Source organism: Podarcis raffonei, chromosome 5 (genome assembly GCF_027172205.1).
Source record: "Podarcis raffonei isolate rPodRaf1 chromosome 5, rPodRaf1.pri, whole genome shotgun sequence".
In the NCBI taxonomy this organism is placed as follows: Eukaryota; Metazoa; Chordata; class Lepidosauria; order Squamata; family Lacertidae; genus Podarcis; species Podarcis raffonei.
The window spans coordinates 82,860,884-82,879,536 of NC_070606.1; the positions used below are offsets into that span (position 1 = coordinate 82,860,884).

Below are 18,653 nucleotides of genomic sequence, written 5' to 3' on the forward strand. Positions count from 1 at the left end.
AACAGTCTGCATTGGCTGCTTCCAGACAGGGAGGTCTTGTACTCATAAATCACTCTTCTTCTGTAGCCTATAAGCAGAATCCCAATTGGCTTTCCACACTATAGATACTGCATTTTTCTGCATGTTCATCTTGTTATGTTCCATCTACTGCACAGTGTTGAGTGTAACATACTTTCTGTAAGGAGACGAAGGTCCAATTCACCTCAGTGGACATTTGGGGCAGGGGAAATTCTGAGCAATCCTTAATAATAAGAACTAATTATTAATTTTGCATTGGGCATTTTATTCATTTAAGTGTGGTAGCTTTTTGACATCTCATGGGTAATAATGGGCTAAGTGTTCAATTATTGTTTTTGAATTAGAACTGTTCAGTGGAAAATGTTGCTAAAATGGTGATGATCAGAAAACAGCTCTTTTTTTTAAGCATTTACTGCTACTACAGTGTTATGAAAGTCTCCTAGAAAAGCATGGAACCACTATTATATTTAAACATATATATAGCTGGGAAAGTATTTTTGCACTAATTAATGTACTGATTAAAACATTAACTGGCCTATAAAATAGTATTTCTGGAAAAGTTAATAGTGAACATGTGCCAAAAGCTGTAATGGGTTCATCCTTGCCCACATCAAAACCATAGCTTTTGAAAGAAAGAGAGGATGAATGGGAAGAGCATCTATTAACTGTTGAGTTTGCACCAATCTTCTGTCCTCCTTAAAAAACACACACACAAAAAAGCAGGCAGACTTTTTGTGCCAAGGAAAAAAAGATGGAAGCAGAACCTGCAAAATGTGAGTGAATGAGGCATGGCAATTCCACAATAAACGCATCATACAGAAACAGCCACTGCAGATGTTAACAGCTCTTCCAACCTGGGCTGCAATCCTGCACCTATGTGCACAGGAGGACAGGGTGAGGAGTGGCTCCCATAAGGAGGTCTCCTCTGTCAAGATGCAGCTATATTGGGCACATGGATTGATGTGCTTGGAACATTGAACACAGATGATGAATATCTGCAGAAGCATCTGACAACCCCTTCTTCCCCAGATCTGCTGGCAGCTCACACAATTAGGAGGGGCTGTGGGGTGCATCTGAGCATGGGAAGAGCTCCCAACGGATGTATCATTTCATTTCTTCCCCATTTTGTATACTGTTTCTTCCAGAGGAAAACCCAAAGTAGGAAAACAGTACTAAATATAAAAATGCGGATCACTCAAAGCAAAACATAGCGATTTATCAAATGCTATAAGCAAAACGTAGCAATCTATCAGAATAAAAGGGCAAGTCAAAACTCCAGAGTCATGGCATCTGTTAAATCCTTAGGAATTCATTTAACAATTCCCACTGACAGTAAAATAAGGCTATGTACACACCAGCAGCTTAAAACTCAGGAAGGTGATTTCCCCCTGCTCCACACACCAGGAGGAATGAGAATGGGGATGTCTTCACCTGATGCACATTACCTGATTTGTTTTCTGTATAATGGAGTTGTCATCTGCATGTGTGCAACAGGGAAGTTGAACCTGGAGCCTTCTGTATGCTCTACCACTGACCTATGGCCTTTCCCCTTTTGTCTGAGGTTCATCTCTGGGACATCTCTGGGCAGGGCTGGGAGAGAACCTTGCCTGAAACTCTGGACAGCCACTGTCCAGCCACTGGAGATAATACTGAACTAGATGAACCAATGAGTGGCTCCACATAAAGCAGCTTCCTGTGTTCAAATGAAAAGCATAACACTACCATATGCACACAATACAATGATTATATCATCCACCTTTGGTCCCCACTCTGCAATCAGCCATCACCTGTGACTCCTAGAAGCTGCCAGCATGCGACAGAGGCCACACCCCAGGAAAGGGTTTAGACTGGTTGGTTAAACCAGGTGAGGGTAGCCAATGGGTCTCAAACCCTGGGTGAATTAGGGACTTCCCCTGCATGTGAAGACAGGCTCTGACAGTTTGAGCAGATGAGGCCAATAGTGGGTCCAATGGTCAAAAAGGTAGCTTCTGCACATGATGTAGAGGGGGCAGATGGGGCTTGTCAACCTGGGAAGGTCTTCTTCTTCTTCTTTGGCGATCACTCGTAGCTGAGTAAGATTGTCTTCCATAAACACGGTTCCTAAAAAGGGCTGCTCAGTCATGGATACAGCTGCCGAGCTGCTCAACTGCCTCGTTCCTTGAGTCAGAACGACTGAATCTGTATCCACTGCCCATGTGACTAGGGGCTTCCAGATTTCACAATCCGGTCCCCATTACCATTTGCCAGTCGCCATGGAACTTTTGGGGTTTGGGTTGGGTTTTTGGAAGACGCCTGTGTGTGAATTTGTTTTATGTTGTGTAGATCAGTGCACACTGACCAACGCACAGTCTTCACAGTAGGGCTCTGTTCCGATGGCATGAAGTAGTCAGGACTGCAGCCTTCATCCGCCTTCACAGCTGTTGTAACATACCGCTTGTTATCATCCACCTGTTCTGCTGTTGAGGACTTCTTGGATCATTCTTTGTCTAGCTCCTTCCCTTTGACCTTACCGCTTTGGGTGACCCTGCTGGGAGTATGAGATTCCCGACGGCTTCACTCACAAGGGTCATAGGAACATGCAAGCCCACTCACCACGACAATCTAAGGTAGCCAATCTAGGAGAAGGAAAACTCTGAACCTAAACCTCCATTGCCTTGAGGGATATCTTCAGGAAAAGAAAAGGCTAAGGAGAAAACCCCACACAAACTTGGAGTCCCCAAGACAGTTGGATGGTGCCTTGTAGGCCTCCTTTTGGCAACTCCTGCAGCCAAGCTGGTAACAAACATATTGTTCTGCTTTCCTTTGGACCACATCAGCAAGGCCGATGGGGGGGGGGGTCTTGTCATCTGGGCAGCTCAGGACCTCCATACACGCTGCCCAGGCTTGCACCCCAGGGAGGTCACTTCAGTGCTGCTAACACAGCAGTTTCACTTCACCCACGGATGTACACTCCATTCTCTCTCGAGATGGACGGAGGCCAACAACAATTAAGAAGCAAAGAAACAAGAGCATAAAAATTGCCCGGGGTTCGTTTAGCGTTACAAGGAGTGACAATGAACCTGTCTTAACAGCTGCCTTCACACCTTCTCTCACTATGAATGGAGTGAGCAGAATTGTATCCCTAACAAATGATACACAGGCACCTCTTAAAATAAACTTAACTTTATTCATGTTTCTGCAAAACAGCATACATGTTCAGATCTCTTAAATCTTCAAGACACGTCTTTGTGACAGAAACAATGTAACTTGCTTTTTTTTTTTACATGCAGTGTCTCACACAGTCTGCATAAAAGAAGCAATTTCCTGATATTGCATGTAATTTTGCAAACACTGAGTGTTATTTACATTTAACACTTAAAATCGCCTCCAGCAGTTGTAGAGTTGCGCATTGCTGCAAGAAGCACATCTAGCAGATATGCAAGCTTGCCCTGTGTGGCATTCATATTTCATTTAGATAAAAGTATAACATTGACACATTTAAAAGGCAAAAAGAAAAGTCGGCTCAAGGGCAGCTTGCTTTTTGCTTTCTAAAAAGGGAAATCTCAGTATTGAATCTTCCATATAAATGCTTTTAGAGCCTTTGCAGCTATCTGGATATTGCTTCTACTTCTAGAATAGCATGAACACATGCTTTATTTACCTCGTGTGAAAAGTAACAGAATAGGAAGTAGTTCTGTATTTGGCATTCAGCAAGGTGAACTCCATGCTGCAAGGCAAAACAACAACAAAACCTTCACCGTAAACAACAGGTACAGCTCGGAGTCTGTTCCCTGCAAAATGTCAAGATTTTTAAAAACATATATATTGCAATGGCTCCTCCCCTCAAACCCAGATACACTTTCCTGTCCTGACAGAACTATAACATATTTGAGATACAGGCTCTTGATTATTTCATGTTTGGGATCCAGAAGGAGCTTTACTTGAGGGAAAAACACTTCTACTCCCATAAGTCGGCCCTCCACCCCATTTCTGCCAAGTCCTGCCTCCAGTGGCAGCCACCTGCAATACATCGATCACTTTTGTGGAGGGTCCCTCACAGGACCAGCTTTTTGGGAAGGTGGGGGAGCAAAAGGGCTGCTGTGGGAGGAAGGGCAGAGAATACCCCTCTGCGTAGGCAGATTTCTGCTTAGCCTTCATCAAACCAGGTGTGTGTTTCCCAATTTTGCCCTTCTCTACTCAGAATACATAAGCTGAAAGTCATCGCTTTAAATCCAGGTGTAAAGTCCTATATAAAGAGCTACTTTATATGTGTCATCAGGGAGGAACTGGGGTTGGGGAAGCATCATGAGAGAAAAGTTACTGAACTTTTATAAAAGCATTGTTTTCAAAAGAAAAAGCCATAAAATGTTGTAATTGTAAGAGTTCTTCTCTTACCCCTAAACAAAAATATTCACAGATTCCTTCCTGCTAGATAGGAAAACACTCAAGGTATGAGGTGTGCAAGACAGGTGAGTGAACCACATGCAAGCCTGACCCAACAGTGGTCCCCAAAAGGTGATAATGAATCACGTTCACTAGGCATTTAAGATGTGTCACATAGGAATGCAATTCATACAGAGGTTCTTAGCAAAGCAACATATTACAAGGGGAAGTTGTCACCAACATCCCAAACCTACGCATGTCTACTTGGAAGTAAGCTGTGTTTGATGGGTCTTACTCCCAGGTAAGCTTGGATAGGATTGCAGCTTTAAACAGAATAGAAGATGGTCCAATGAGAGAGAGCCAGCTGGTATTTAGGGCAATGACAGCCTGGCTTGGTTAAGAGAAGGCGGAATCTGCATGCACATCAACCCACATGTTCAAAATTGCTTCCAAAACAAATACAGTCAAAGAAAGAGGAAGACTATGGTGTTTGTTTTTTCCACTGCATGCAAAGAACTGCTCGTTGGTGCTGGTGGGATCACTCCATAAGTGAAGCAGTACTTTCGGGTTGACTTCCAAATATCTGCGAGAAGAACTCAAAAGCCAAGCGGATGTGGATGGGGATGAAGACGTAAGCCGTGTAGACCACCATGGCAACCACCGTAATTGTGATGGTGTGAAACATGGATTGTTCCCAGGGCTCCAGGACGTAGCTGCAGGTGATCAGGAGATACTGGTAATACAGCCAGTAGATGTAATCCTTCATTCGCTTCAGATCCATCGCTGGCTCAGGCAGGCTTCAGGAAAGTGGATCTGTGAGAGAAAACAGGAGAGTATAGATGCAGAGAAGAGAAGGGAAAACCTTGCAGTAGGGAATCTGCAAGACTAGAATTACTAGTGCTCTTTGCAAGGCAAATGCGTTGCTACCCTTATTTGCAGATTGGCTTTAAAATAACCTGGGGTGCTGGGTTTTTAATTCACAGCTGCCCATTAATCCCCATCATCAGATGTGTGTTAATACACAGGAAGACCAGTGAAAGGCCATGGGCTGAATATATGTTTGGGTGCAGGAGGTTGTCTACAAGTGACTGTCCTAGGGGTAGCCAAGATTATGTCCTCCACGTGTTATGGAGAACAGCTCCCAGCATCCCTGCCTGCTGGCTTGAGGCTTATGAGAGTTGCTTTTGTTCCCCCCCCAGCCTTAGGTTTAAAAACAATACAAAATGAACACTTATCTTAAAAAGCATTTCTTTTTGCAGTTTTATGATAAGTTTCTACGCTGCCTTGAGACGTATATAAAAGGTGATTCATAAATATAGCCATCATTATCATCTGATGGATTTAGCACTCTACATCCTAGAGAGTATTTGCAGATGTCCAGATTGCTGAGGAGCTCACACATCCCAAGGTGTCACAGGAGTGTGTTTGTCAGTAATCATACAGTTCAAAATTCAGGTAGGTAGCTGCGTTGGTCTGACGCAGTCTCAATATATAAAAAAAATAAAAAAAATTGTCCAGTAGCACCTTAGAGACCAACTAAGTTTGTTCTTGGTATAAGCTTTCGTGTGCATGCACACTTCTTCAGATACATACAGGTGAAACTCGATACATTAGAATATTGTGGAAAAGTTCATTTATTTCAGTAATTCAACTTGAAAGGTGAAACTAATATATGAGATAGACTCATGACATGCAAAGCGAGATATGTCAAGCCTTCATTTGTTATAATTGTGATGATTATGGCGTACAGCTGATGAAAACCCCAAATTAACAATCTCAGAAAATTAGAATAATAAATGAAATCAGCAAAACAAGGATTGCAAATAGATCTTTCGCTAATGGGGCCTCCTGCTGTCACTGCGCCATTGATGCGCAATTTCCATTCTTATCCAGGCGCAAAGTTCTTAACCTGGAGCAACCACTTCCTGGTTAGAAGAATTTGTAACCCGAAGCATCTGTAAGCTGAGGTACCACTGTATTAAGGCAGGGTTGGTATTCAGCTAAGTTTAACTCAGCATAAACATATTGAAATTAATGGACCTATTCCCCACCCCCCCATGGGTGTATTCTCTGAGTAAAATTAGGTCATCCTAAGTATTTATCCCTGAGTGCTCCAAGTCTCAACTCAAGCCATATTGCCCAATAAGTGCAATGTTACAATCCCAGAGCGTCACTCCAACAGCACAGCAAGAATTTGCAGGATTCAAATGCTCAAAGCAACCTTATTAACTCTGAGCTAATCCTTTGTTGTCAGCATCCGAACAGAAGCCAACAGAGCTGGTGCCAGCGTCACTGAAAGAAGGCTTGAGTGCCAGCATTATGAATGTAAAAAGCTTCCAAATTATCAGATTGCACCAGAAACACCTTAAGCTACTTTGAATCCCTGTGAAAAATGGAGGGGGTGGGGTCATCCAAATAAATCATGTATTGTACCAAGTAACTGGAGATCAGAGCAATTATCATCGCACACGTTACTTCGGGTTCCTTGCTGTCTGGAACAGTTAACCAAGTTTGAGGGCATGGCAATTGGAGGGCGGCCATGTGCCTTGACTTTGCAAAGGGCATTCCTCTATCTGAAGGGCTGTAACCAAAAGAGCTGTGTGAACATTCAGCACTGCAGGCCAAATTCTATGGAACTCCCTTCCAGTCAGGGTGCAACAAACACCTGAGGTCACTGTTAAAGAGTACTCATGGGAAGTGCGACAAAATATTGCTGGGTCTCTTCACTTCATTGCAGGAGAATCGTAGAATCCCAGAATTGTACGGTCTCCACTATCATGGGAGTGGCATCCATTAAGGCAGACCAGAACCAGAAGCGTGAGTAAGCTTTTGAGCCCACCAAAACTCTTAATCAGGCTGAATTTTAACAAAACAGAAGCGTGGATGGGATGGGGAGAAAAAGCTGTCTTGGTTCTGAGGCCATAATGTCTGCGTTGGCCAAACATTTATCTCTGTTGCACAGGAGGGGCATGGCTACAGGGCCATAACTATGAGGGTTGTCGTAAAACAGCACCCGCACTTCAGAATTTGCCACTGCATCACAGTCTTGGAGCAAAACATTATAAGGAGAATCTGAAAAATGGCTTTGGCTCCTTGCACCCAAAACCAGATTTTCCAGCTTATCTGTTGCATACCACTGCTCAGATCAGTTTGATCTACTAAGTGAAAGATCGAGGGCTTCTTCCTGAAGGGGAGGCTCACATCTTGCTTACTGCCTGTCTCCTTTAGAGAAATATTTCTACTCCTGGCCAATGCCCATTTAATTATTGGGGCCCGAGCGGCAAGCTACACACAATACTAACTAAAAATATGGGTAACTAAAAGGATAACTAAAAATATCAAATCAACGCAGCTCTGTGGGGGATGGAGAATAGGAACAGGTTGCATTAGGATGGTGCTGCAAGAAGAGTTAATGTTTTCCTGATGGCAACACCCACCCAAACAGTTTATGGTCCTGCTTATGGTATCTGCATTGTGCCCGATTCCCCTGGCCAAAAAAGCAGGCTTTGGTGGGTCAGCACTTCTGATCATGGGTTGATAGGATTAACTCTAGTGGCACAATGCCCCAATCTAATTTATCCTGCCCTTCCTTTATAAGGCTTAACAAAACAGCCAGAGAGTGGATCACTGGTCTCTGTACTGCGTAGAGTTTTGGCTCGTTGTGTTGGAACGAAGAAACTTGAGGCAGGAGACACACTTACTTGTGCTTGCTCTCTTATTTGATTTTAGCTCTCTTCACCACATCTTGACAGCAGTTTTGGAAAATTCTGGGTACCAGTCAAGTATCTCACCTTATGCACAAGAAGTGGAAAGGAGCGCCCCGCTCCCAGGGTTATCACACCAACAATCCATTGCTCTTCTACTGTTCTCTGTTAAGTTTTGTCAGATTACAGCAACCGAGAACCAGAGAATTGTGGAGCGGGAAACAAGCCCAGGGGTCATCTAGTCCAACCCCCTGCAATGCAGAAATCTCAGCTAAAGCATTCATGGCAGACCATTCAAATTCTTCTTAAAAGCCTCCAAGGAAGGAGAGCCCAGCACCTCTCATGGGTGTCTGTTCCAACGTCATACAGCTCTTACTGTCAGAAAGTTCTTCTTGGTGTTTAGTAGGAATCAGATGAAATCATTGGTTTGAGTCCTTCCCTCCAGAGCAGGAGAAAACAAACTTGCTCCATCCACTACCTGCAACTACAGTGGTACCTTGGGTTAAGAACTTAATTCGTTCTGGAGGTCTGTTCTTAACCTGAAACTGTTCTTAACCTGAGGTACCACTTTGGCTAATGGGGCCTCCTGCTGCTGCTGCGCCGCCGCCACGGGATTTCTGTTCTCATCCTGAGGTAAAGTTCTTAACCCGAGGTACTATTTCTGGGTTAGCGGAGTCTGTAACCTGAAGCGTCTGTAACCCAAGGTACCACTGTACTCATTTTCATTTTTTTGAACTGACACTCAGAAGAATCTTAGCACCACTGGAAGTAATAATTACCAGAGCGTACTTGACCAGGCTGGCCTAGTCACTTGCAACAAGAATTGCCTCCAGGTAGGCAGGCCAGGAAGCTTTATAAAAACATAAATTCTTCCTCTCTCTCTCTCCCCCCCATCCCCATTCTCTTCTTCTTCTGTCAAGCCACACGTGGCTGATGGAGGGTTGTATGTATGTGCAGGCTAGTAAAAAACAAAACTGGCAAAACAAAGCTAGCAACTTTTATGAGTTTGTGCAGAAGTAGAAGAAGAAGAGTTTGGATTCAATATCCCGCTTTAGCACTACCCGAAGGAGTCTCAATGCGGCTAACATTATCCTTTCCCTTTCTCCCCCACAACAAACACTCTGTGAGGTGAGCAGGGCTGAGAGACTTCACAGAAGTGTGACTAGCCCAAGGTCACCCAGCAGCTGCATGTGGAGGAGCGGAGAAGCGCACCCGGTTCCCCAGATTACGAGACTACCCCTCTTAACCACTACACCACACTGGCTCAAGGCATTGCTTGAGGCATCAATCTGAGCTGTGAAAGCACACTCGATACATTGTCAATGGACATAAGGAAATAGTCCCTGTAGAGGACTGAGTTCACAGGCAACCAGACCTGCAAACGTGCAGCAGTAACCAATTGTATACAATAAAGGTTGGCTGTCTCAAGTAACATCATGAACCCACTCTCCAGTTGCAGCTTTCCAGCTCTTTGTTGTTGTTTTTGAAACCTTTAAAGCAATGAATTTACATGAACACATGCTTTAAAAAAAGGTACGGGTGGAAGGAGAAAATGACACTGAGTTCTGCATCTTAAATCACTGCCACATCTATCTCTCCAATGCAAAGCATGGGGAAGCCGATATCCACAGAATCACAGCTGGAAGAGACACCAAGGGTCATCTAGTCTAACCCTCCCCTAATGCAGGAATCCTGCCCACAGTTGTCCCTATGTGGGCTCGAACCAACTTTCTGGTTAACAGTCGGACGCACTGACTCATTGCTCTCAACACTTTTTTTTGTTTTTTTAAGGGAACACAACCTTATTTTGCAAGACTTGTTTAGCTATTATTTTAGGATATACCATAGAGAAACCCAACTGTACGGGGTTTATTAACAACACACACACACCGAATATCATAGGAAATGGTCAGGGATAATGGGAGTTGTAGTCCAGCAACATCTGGAGAGCTCCACATTGGTCATCCCTGTTCTGTAAGTGTTAACTTCTTTTGCCACAGGATAAGCATATTTGCAGAAGCTTTCTATTTTAGACTATGCTTTCCATACACAACAACAAAACAAAGGAATCAGGGTTTAAAACAAACCAGGTTCACAGGTTGTAGGCTGTATATCATCTGCATGCCTTTAATACTGGAGAGGTCACATGTGTGATGCCTCAGAGTGGTCCACAGTCAAGAAAAAAAAGCATTTGAGCATCTTTGGACTCATAGCAGCCAACTCCTAATAAAATATTTGAGGGGGCTGCCCTCTCCAAGTTGATGGGCATTGCCATTCAGATGATGTGTGTGAGAGCCACATCCTGTGACTGATTATGTAGGATGGGGCTTACCTGTCCCCCCCCCATATTTTATCCAAGTTGGCACCCATTTGGAATGCTTCCCCATGCGTCTTCTTTGCAATCTCATCCTCTCTCTATCTGCCCTCAATGTGGCTCTTGGGCTGCCATTGGCTCAGGACGACTCAATCCATCATTCATTATATGGGCAGAGACTCATGCAAACAAAACAGACAAAGAATAAAAACATGATAATTAAAACATCCATTCACGGTGCTCATATCGCCAAGGCTACAGATCTGATCCCCGTATGGGACAGCTGCATATTCCTGCAATGCAGGGGGCTGGACTAGATGAACCTCAGGGTCCCTTCCAACTCTGCAATTCTATAATATAATGAAGAGGAAAAAGACATGAGGTGCAAATTGCAGTCAAAATGATAGTGGCTTAGGAGAATTCAAGTCAGATGCTAAGGTCCCCACCACCGAGGCAAACAGAAATAGTTTCTCACTTCTTGTTGAGATCAAGGTGTGAGATTTTTTTTGGGTGGGAGGGGAGAGAATCTGTGCAAATCAGCTTGATATCAAGGTTTTCAGAATATTCCACCCCTAAACAAAACAGGACTTCAAAAATGCCCCCATAAAAAAATCAAAAGCAAAAATTGAACACACGTCAAGTTTGAAGAAGCGTTCTGCAAAACTCAAAATTTAGTTTTCCGCTTTATGGGTTTTAGGTCATTCCGATAAAGGCACTATGATACTGTTTCCTGTATACTCAGGCAAAGCAAACTTTACTCCTCAAGTGATTACAGTTGTGGTGTCATGACCGTGCTATTACATGGGGCACTCCTGTGCATATTGGATTAGAAACAGTAGTAGGTGGTGCACATTGCAACTGGGAGGGCAGAGAGGCAAGCAGTAGGTGGAGACAGAGACAGAGAGAGCCTGGCTGGCTGTAAGTAAAGATGGCAGGTAGCTGGGGGAGGCCGAGGGCAGACTGAGGTTGGTGGGGCAGTGCCCCATTTGCCCTGAGAGTCTAGTCTCCACTGGTAGCAGGTCTTGCTGTGTTCAATGTTCCTCTATGGAAAAAACTTTGTAAACACTGGCAAGTTGGGGAAGTGGTCTAATGATACCAGTCCTCTACATATAAGGAGATTTTTACAGCCACATTAAAACACACACACAGCTCCTCTTGCATCAAGAATTGGCACAGTTCAAGAATTCTGTCATTTTACCATCCCGTTATGTGCAAGAATGGAAATTTACAATCTCTTTATTACATTTTACACCAAACCTTTCTTCTGTGTGTTATACATTGGGTTCCTTAGATAGTCTTCCCTACATGGGAACCAACCAGACCTTCTTAGCTTCAGCAAGACTGTTGCATTATATGGACTCAGGAAAAAAGTCCTGGGGTATTATGTGGTTGGACAGCTAGAGGCAGTGGCAAGGTTTAACAAAACTGTGGGGGCAGAAAGTGGAGCAGACAAATCACTGGGCCAACCTGAAGCAAGCAAGGCCAGCCTGGATTGAGTGGCTCATCTGCTGTCCAACCATTTATTCTGCTTAGCTGAGGTTCCCCCCAACTCCAGCCCAATGCAAAGGGTTGGTGGGATTGCAGCCTTACAAGTCCTCTCCCATTTCTTGGGGAAGAGATGTTTCAACTACCTTGTTCCTGGGTTTTGTGAAACTCATAAGGCTGGGTAGTTTATAAGCAATTAAGAACTCACGTGAAACTTTTTGTTCTATAACATCAAGGCATCAGTGCCAGCCCACAAGATGCAACAACAATTTTAAAAGAATGTTTTTTTCTAAAGAACAACACAGCACCTTTATCCCCGAAGGACAGTTTTGTGGCTGTCAAAAGCTCATGTCCAGAGCAGTGTTTTGAAGCTTGACCAAGCAAGAGAGTGCTTGCCTCACCGATTATACTTTTTTAAAAGGATGCAGTCCATACATAAATAGTGCTTTACCAGTACAATCCTATGCCTAACTTGGAAGTCAGTCCACAAGAAAAATTCCCAAATCCAGAGTCAGGCAATATCTTTATGAAGACCAACGATAATGTCACAAAATATTTATTTATTGCATTTATATCTCACCCTTTCCCCAAGGAGCTCACAGTGGCATATCTGGTTCCCTCTCTCTCCATTTTATCCTCACAACAACCTTGTAAAGTAGGTTAGGCTGAGAGACTGTGGGTGACCCAAGGTTGCCCGGTGAATTTCATATCTGAGCAGAGATCTGAACCACTCTGATCACCACACCATTCTGACTCTAGCAATGTGGGGAAGTTTTCTAGTTCTCCAGAATGCTTCACCAGATGGGCTGGCAAAGCTGGCTTGATGTTGCTGCCACAAGCCCCTGCGCTGGGTCTTAATAGAGTAAAAGAAGAGATAAGCAGACCTGTAGCATAATCCTAACCATGTCTACTCCAAAGTAAATCCTGTTGGATTCAGCGGGACTAATTCCCAGGTAATTGCAGGTAAGAGTGCTGTCTTAGGATCCCCTATGATACCACATATTTCGGAAAAAGCCACACCCAGCTTAGCAAGAGTTGTGATGACATGGTTACTTCTTTGTAAGCATACATAGGTTTGCACCATAAATCTCACTGTGTCTATTGTAATATATTCCTGGAATAATCTGGGGTGTGTGGGTGTGTGTTGCCGGTGCTTTTCTTCTAGAAAAAATGGTGCCTGTACTCAGCGTGAAGTTGTTATAGTACGTGCCACACTTTTAACCAGTCCTTTTCTTCTAGAAAAAATGGTGCTGGTACAGCTTTTGTAGCCCCAGAAGAAAGCACGGTATGTTGCTTAATAGTAATAATAATAGAAATAGAAAAAAAGAGAAAGAACTCACCACAGTGCTTCAAAAGTTAGGCGAAGGATGCTCCAAACTTCTTCACTGACTGGACTCTTCACTGCATGGAGAGATCAGAGAACCGAGTAAGGAATTTCTCCACCTACTCTCTGGGCTGCTATCCACCCACTTTGACCGCCAACCCAGTTCCAGAACAAATAACTGACAGCGCAAACACACACACAGGACTTGGTCCACCTTCCTAGGGAGCAGCTTCTCAGCATGCGAATTCTCCTTTGCCACTACTGGCCGAGAGCCAAGCAGCACCCTCCCCAGCAGCCAACGCAACCAACAAAAATGCACCACCTATACCGTTGGGTGTGTGGGTGTTACCCTGAGCACATGGAGCCACTGTTGATGCTTCCACCGTACTGCAGCTTCAGTTCATATATTGGGAAAAGGCTGTTTCCTCCTCTATGGCCAGGGATATTTAAAGGAGGGCATCGCGTCGGCAGGGGTAAGGTGGCAGGGAGAGAGACGTGTGTCTACGAAACCAGGAGAAGGAAAAACACCAGGAAGGTTGCAGACATTTAAAGAGAGAGAGAAAAATGAAGAAGCCTTTTCATTTTGCTTTCAGCAGGTTCTTTCCCCCCACCTTTTCTTGAGGGGGGGGGGAGGCTGTTGGATGCGCCAAACCGCAATACCCAAAGGCAGCAGTAAAAGCTGCCAAGATCGCTCCCTCCGCCCCCCCAGCCTTTATTATAATAAAACAGTTAAGCACCTTAAACGGCTTAACGCCCTTCTTATGGCACGAGCTGTTCATTTGGGCTCCACAGCAACTAAGGGCATGATAATCAGCGTGGTTAAAGTTGTTGTTCCTGTTCTTTTAAAAAAAAAAGTGCCCCAGGAGTATTTGCTGGCATTGCTACCACAGATAATAATCATCATATTAAGACCATCCCCAGCGCTGCAGGCGTGGGGCTGCCCAGCCTCCAACCGCCTTGCTCGGGAAGGGAAGCCGCATCCCCGCCGCAGCCCGGAGGAGAGGAAGGGAAAAGGGAAGGGCCAGCTCGCTACTTCGTCCCCAGGCCGTCCTTGTTGCGTTTTGCATAGCGAGGAGGAAAAAGAGAGACGGCAGCATGGCAAGAGCTCCGAGCAGGGAGGACACAAGCGCCAAGGCAGCGCCGCGCTCGGAGGAGGGGGAAGGAGGCCGTTACCGCAGTGGCGCATGGCGACGGAGGCGAGGCGGGCTTCCTTCCCCTCAGGATTCCCGCCGCGCCCGGAGACACGAGAGCATCCCTCCGTCGATCCGCCTACCTCTAAAGTCTCTTCTGCTCCATGCCGAAGGAGGGCATCCCCAGCGCAGGGTCGTCGCCTCGAGTCGAGGGAGCGCGGCGTCTGGGCGGCGTCTGGCACACGGGCGCGGTGGCGACGCTTTCCAGCTTCCTTCGGCAGGAGAAAGCCGCCCGGGGAGGAATCTTGCGCTGCGTTAATTCCGAGCACACCGGTTATTACGCTATGAATGGAATAACAAGCAGCCATCCTTTAAAAAAAAGGGGGGCACCTGTGGCCCTCCTGGAGTTCTCGGACTTCTTATTCCTCGCCAGCCAAGCCAGTGCTGGGGGATGATGGGAGATGTAGTCCAGCAATAGGTAAAGGTAAAGGACCCCTGGACGGTTAAGTCCAGTCAAAGACGACTATGGGGTTGCAGTACTCATCTCGCTTTCAGGCTGAGGGAGCCGGTCTTTGTCCACAGACAGCTTTCCGGGTCATGTGGGCAGCATGACTAAACCACTTCTGGTGCAACAGAACACTGTGACAGAAACCAGAGTGCATGGAAATGCCGTTTACCTTCCCGCCACAGTGGTACCTATTTATCTACTCACACTGGTGTGTTTTCAAACTGCTAGGTTGGCAGAAGCTGGGACAGCAACAGAAGCTCAAATCGCCAACCTTTGGTAAGCCCAAGAGGCTCAGTGTTTTAGACCACACTGCCACCCACGTCCCAGTCCAGCAATAGCTGGTAAGCAGAAGGCTGCTCCCACTCCCCACCCTCGAGAAAAGGCCTGCTCCCACCAACCACCTTGGAGATACCTGTATAAAAGAGAACTGCAAACTCCTTCACACCACACACTGTGCCTTCAAAGCACCTTTGAAACCCTTTCTTTCCCTCAAAGAATGCTGGGCCTTGAAGTTTATCCCTCGCAGAGTTAGAATTCCCACCCCCACCCCCGTCAACAAACTGCAGTGCCCAGAATTCTTTGAGGGAAGGAACATGTTCCCAATGTGGTTGGAAAGGGCCACATGAAAGGGGATCTTCTTAGCAGCTGTATGCTCCAAAGTCAAGCATTTAAGTACACAGAGTGAGGACACCATGTGCTTCAATTTCATAAGAGTGGTCTACATGCTCTGTCATGAACAATGGAACTTCCTAGAAAACGCAAGTCAAGAACACGTTGGCGTACTCGCAATAATTTGTCCACGCATGCGCAGAGAAAATAGTAGATCTTGCAGAAAGGCAACCCATGGAGAATAGCAACAGTTGTTGCAATGCATCCCTAATTTTTATTGTATAATTGTATAAATATAAGATTATTGCATGATCTTAGAAGCGGCACGGCTGTAAGCAGGCACGGCTGTGACTATCATGAAGAGACCCTGCACTTCTGAATTTGCCACCATACCACTGTGTTTGACGTAACTTGTGAAAGAGGGAACATGCAAATGTTTCTCCATAGATTCAGGGGAGTCTTTAGCATATGCGCCGCTGGGGTGCAAAAATCTGCCCAGCACCCCCAAATCATTGAGTCTGACAAGCGGCGCTGTTGTGAATGACAAGCACCGCCGCCGGCACGGCGCGTCTTTGGTAAATGAGCACACAAATTTGATACATTTCGGTAAAACCTAGGTATATATGTATTTCGTTTTTCTAGCTTGATCAAAATTATTTATTATTTCATTACAGGTAGATAGTTAAGAGCTTAGGCGGCTTCAGCGGCAGGTGCCTGGGGGCCCCCAGAATTCAGTGTCCAGGTGCCCCACACCCCTTGCACCCCTGGGTAAAGACGGCCCTGCATAGGTTGCCTCAAAAGTGCATAGCTGGAGGCTGTTAGATGTCTCAACAGTTACAGTTTCTGCTTTTTGCTCTCCAGTATACATAGCAAGCAACCCTCTTAGTGTCCTCAAAGTCAATCAGGTGTTTATTATCCCATTTGCACTTGCAGGCCTGTGGTGACAAACCTCCCATCCCTTTGTTAACTGAAGAACCAGATGGCACCTATTTAAGGAACCTGGAGGTGACCCAGGGTCACTCACCAGCCACTCCTTTTTATGTTAAGATCACTGTGCTGCAAACTTTATAATGCTGGACATCTCTTTGAGGATTTAACTGAGGCTGCTTTTTCACTTTTGAACTTGTTTCATGGTGATCTTTTATGCTGCAGATGATGGGACAGCGCAGCAGGCTGATGTACTGTGGATCACAAAGGTTAGAACTTGACAGTTGGAGGCTGTTAGATGTCTCAACAGTTACAGCTCCTGATTCTTGCTGTTAACTGTCCTTTCCTGTATACATAAAAACCAACCCTCCTAGTGTCCTCAGAGCCAATCAGGTGTCATGTGAACAACCTCAGACTTTTAGGAAAGGTGGGGTATAAGGCTGCAGCACTACACATGCTTACTTGGAAGCCAGTCCTATGGAGGAGCTTGCTTCTGAATTGTTGTTTAGTCATTTAGTCATGTCTGACTCATCGTGACCCCATGGACCAGAGCACGCCAGACTCTCTTGTCTTCCACTGCCTCCCGCAGTTTGGTCAAACTCATGCTTTGAGAACACTGTCCAACCATCTCGTCCTCTGTCGTCCCCTTCTCCTTGTGCCCAAATCTTTCCCAACATCAGGGTCTTTTCCAGGGAGTCTTCTCTTCTCATGAGGTGGCCAAAGTATTGGAGCCTCAGCTTCAGGATCTGTCCTTCCAGTGAGCACTCAGGGCTGATTTCCTTCAGAATGGATAGGTTTGATCTTCTTGCAGTCCATGGGACTCTCAAGAGTCTCCTCCAGCACCATAATTCAAAAGCATCAATTCTTTGGCGATTAGCCTTCTTTATGGTCCAGCTCTCACTTCCATACATCACTACTGGGAAAACCATAGCTTTAACTATACGGACCTGTACTAATTCACACAGATAGCTGGTTAAAAGACAATGCGGTCTAGGTCTGCCATCATCCCACACATTGGTTTTGTTCCCATGTAATGCTAAGATAAACCATAATAACCTAACAAGAGCTGGCTGGATCAGGCCAGTGTCTCATCTATTCCAACATTCTCTTCTTACTGTAGCCAACCAGAGTCTGCCAGCATGACCTGAGTCAAGAGCATTGTCCCCTCCTGTGGTTTTTAGTAACTGATATTCCAAAGCCTACTGCCTCCGACCTTGTGGGCAGGCATAGCCATCTCAGGTAGAGCCATTGGTAGCCTTATCTTCTCTGAATTTGCCCGGTTCTCCATCGAAGTTGGGTGTAATTGAAGTAAGAAAGCCTGTTGAAGGGAGGGAAGAAAGTCAATGCTCGGTGGAATGTGCTGTGTGAAGACCATGGCTTACTTAGAGTGAATGTGCTGGCTTACAGGGAGGAGATTGCAGCTGCTTTGTTCGTTCCCAGTCCTTTTAGCTTAGTGTGGCATGGAAGTCAGGGATGGCCCATCCTCTTTTGCCACCTGAGGCAAATTGCGAATGTACTACTCCCTGTCCCCCCCCCTCAATGCCCCCGTCTTGCCAAACCGGGCCGGAGCGGTGGTGAGCAGTGGTGCTGTTCTCAGGAACACCACCTCTTGCCAAACTCGGCAAGAGCTTGGCGTTCTACAAGGTGTTGCTGCTTGTTGGAATGTCTCCCTTTTGCTGGTGAGACGGGCATTCCGGCAGTGGTGGGGAGTGCGGGACACCACCTCTTGTACTTCTGCCACCTGAGGCAGGTGCTTCACCACGCCTCATCAGTGGGCCGGCTCTGATGGCAAGTTAAACCAAGGTTTGGTTTAGCATGCCACTCAAACCTGGGGTAGTGGTTATGCACTGTTTTCCTTAACTGCACAAGGTGTGTTCTTGGTTACTAATAATTGCTAAGGAATAGAACTTAACCGTGATCCTAGGTTCGGATGACACACTCAGGCTCACCTCAGCATTGCCCTGAGCTCAGAGGAAAGTGGCAGAGCAAAACAGGTGTGAGCTCCTCTCTGGGTGTCTCTTTACACTCTTTCTTTACACATTCCCTCTTTACACTTTGAGTAACTCTCCTTTCCTCATTATGTGTAAAGCAGTTCCAAGAAGACTCTTGGAAGCCACAAATAAAAACATCTTGCCTTTGCTAATCTCCAGTAGATTGAATCGTGCTTTAAAAACAATTAAATGGGAAATGTGAGTGTCACAGCAATTCCTTAACAAATGAGATCACAGTTTTTTGTCAGAAGACTGACAACCTGGAGCTAGTTCAAATGAGT

At 45.5% G+C, this 18,653-nt stretch overlaps 1 protein-coding gene across 5 annotated transcripts; it reads right to left on the minus strand.

Moving 5' to 3' along the window:
• Positions 1–3,164: 3,164 nt before the first annotated feature.
• SPTSSB (serine palmitoyltransferase small subunit B) lies at positions 3,165–16,662 on the minus strand. 5 transcript variants are annotated; one of them, XM_053390430.1, is made up of 3 exons: positions 16,479–16,662; positions 13,224–13,284; positions 3,165–5,193 (listed from the first exon to the last, which is right to left on the minus strand). In XM_053390430.1, exon 3 carries the CDS (start codon positions 5,159–5,161, stop codon positions 4,919–4,921), a length of 243 nt encoding a protein of 80 aa, XP_053246405.1. In that variant the 5' UTR covers positions 5,162–5,193; positions 13,224–13,284; positions 16,479–16,662; the 3' UTR covers positions 3,165–4,918. The 5 variants fall into 5 exon arrangements, with proteins under 5 accessions (XP_053246405.1, XP_053246406.1, XP_053246409.1 ...); XM_053390431.1 differs by lacking the exon at positions 16,479–16,662 and adding an exon at positions 14,481–14,527; XM_053390434.1 differs by lacking the exon at positions 16,479–16,662 and adding an exon at positions 14,381–14,443.
• Positions 16,663–18,653: the final 1,991 nt, after the last annotated feature.